The sequence below is a fragment of the Onychomys torridus genome, chromosome 15, assembly GCF_903995425.1.
Source record: "Onychomys torridus chromosome 15, mOncTor1.1, whole genome shotgun sequence".
NCBI classification, from domain to species: Eukaryota; Metazoa; Chordata; class Mammalia; order Rodentia; family Cricetidae; genus Onychomys; species Onychomys torridus.
The window spans coordinates 9,502,578-9,504,367 of NC_050457.1; the positions used below are offsets into that span (position 1 = coordinate 9,502,578).

General features: G+C 49.3%; 1 protein-coding gene across 1 annotated transcript; it reads right to left on the bottom strand.

Annotated features, from left to right (window-relative positions):
* Positions 1 to 211: 211 nt before the first annotated feature.
* LOC118596496 (speckle-type POZ protein-like) lies at positions 212 to 1,294 on the bottom strand. The gene has a single exon (XM_036207426.1). It carries the CDS (start codon positions 1,292 to 1,294, stop codon positions 212 to 214), a length of 1,083 nt encoding a protein of 360 aa, XP_036063319.1.
* Positions 1,295 to 1,790: the final 496 nt, after the last annotated feature.

The window sequence follows — 1,790 nt, forward strand, 5'->3', positions numbered from 1 at the left end:
CAAAAATTAACTGGCACAGCAACAGGGCAGAGTATGCCAGAGTCTAGCGTTCCTCCTCCTCCAACCTGCCCTTCAACTCATTTACAGCTGTATTAAAGCCCAAGCCACCATGCTGTCTTTCCCCAGATTCACAGTAAATGCTCCACACATTCCATATAGTTTACCCAGGTGTCATTGGCTGCAGCACATGTAGGTCAGAGCTGACCCGGTCCTAGGATTGCTTCAGGCGTTTGAGAGGGGGCTCCAGGAAAGGGCAGTGAGCAGAAGCCAGGGAGTGGTTCGCTTCAGCCACTAAGTCGGGGTATGAGCCCACCATTGTCTTCCAGCCTGAGGTCTCAGCGACCTCAGATGCATGAGCTGTAATGAAATCCAGTGCCTGGGTTTTCAGCTGCCCTGCGCTGTGGAAGTCAGCCAGGAAGAGAGTGTGGGCAGCATTCTCCACAGAGAGGTCCCTGCAGAGAGCATCCTCACACATGAGCTTCAAACGCTCCAGGCCATACCTGTCAGCAGCTGCCAGCACAGCATCTGCCATGCTGTCCAGATCTGGTGCTCTTCCGGTGTAAATGAAGCCCATCATTACCTTGAAGACTTGCGGCTCCAGGTCATGGATCTCAACGCGGTTCCTTTTGCTCTCCTCCATGTCATGTTCAAACATGGCTCTGAAAACTGGAGATCGAGCTGCTAGAATGGCCTTGTGAGCCCGGAATTCCTGGCCGCCTACCAACAGGCAGCAGTCTGTGAAGTGGGAATTCTTCCACAGCTCTCCTAGCTCATCTGCCAGTGTGCACTTGGGAACCTGGATCTCTGGCTTCCTCTTCTGATCAGAGATGCTGAAGGAGTCCTGGAACACGCTCACCTTGCAGTGGAGGGTGAACTTGTCATCTGGGAGAAGCCATTCGGCATGGGACAAGAGGAAATCTCTACGAATGAACTTTTTGAATCCCCAGCTGTAGCGTGGCACAAACACAAAGGCTCTTGGGCTCCTCATAAGTCGGGTTTTCTCTCCTTCGGCGCTTATGATCCAGAACTGGAACTTTGCCCAAACGTGATTCTTTTGACAGCTGAGCAACACTAGGTAAACTGACAGGTAATTTGTCCTTTCTTCATTGATCCCATTCGGGTGTACTCTCAAACACCATTTCTCATTGGCTCCTATTGAGAAAGTTGGGCTTCTAATGTGTCCCCACATTTCCTCCAGAATAAAACGGAAGTTGCTGATGGTCCACCTGTAGGAGAAATTCTGGACGCTGATCTGTGGGTAGTCCCAGCTCTGGGCTATCCCTTCCCCGAACATTTCTTCTGGAAGTAGTCTGAAGGTTAATGTGGATCCAAAATTAAGAACCAGGGTGTATTTTCTCTTTACTTCATCCAGGAGGTTTGATGAGTTGGCTGGTCTTCAGTATGTGCTGGAATTCTGAAGTATTCTCTAATGCCGGTGAAGAAATGGACTTGCAGCAAGGTGAGGGCAAGCAAGCAAAGAGCGACAGCTTCCTTCTCCCATGTGCTTTTATAGGGATTCCAGCAGAAGGCGTGGCCCAATTTAGGGTGTGTCTCCCAGCCTCAAGATCTGGATTAAAGGCGTGTGTCTTCAGGCCTTGAGATCCTGGTTTGTCTTTTTAACCTGCAAAGTCAGTACTTGAAGTGAAACTACCTACTTAAGCAAAACATGTCTCACAGTTGTGCCCTCCATTTTAGGACTGTAGATAATTCCATATCGAGTTAAGTTGGGAACCAAGAACAGCCATGACAAGTGTATTTTGCTTACTGTGCTTCATCTTCCACAAAGTACG

What these genes read in the sequence shown, in the direction of transcription:
- LOC118596496 (XM_036207426.1), bottom strand. Translation starts at nt 1,294, where the DNA reads ATGTTCGGGGAAGGGATAGCCCAGAGCTGGGACTACCCACAGATCAGC.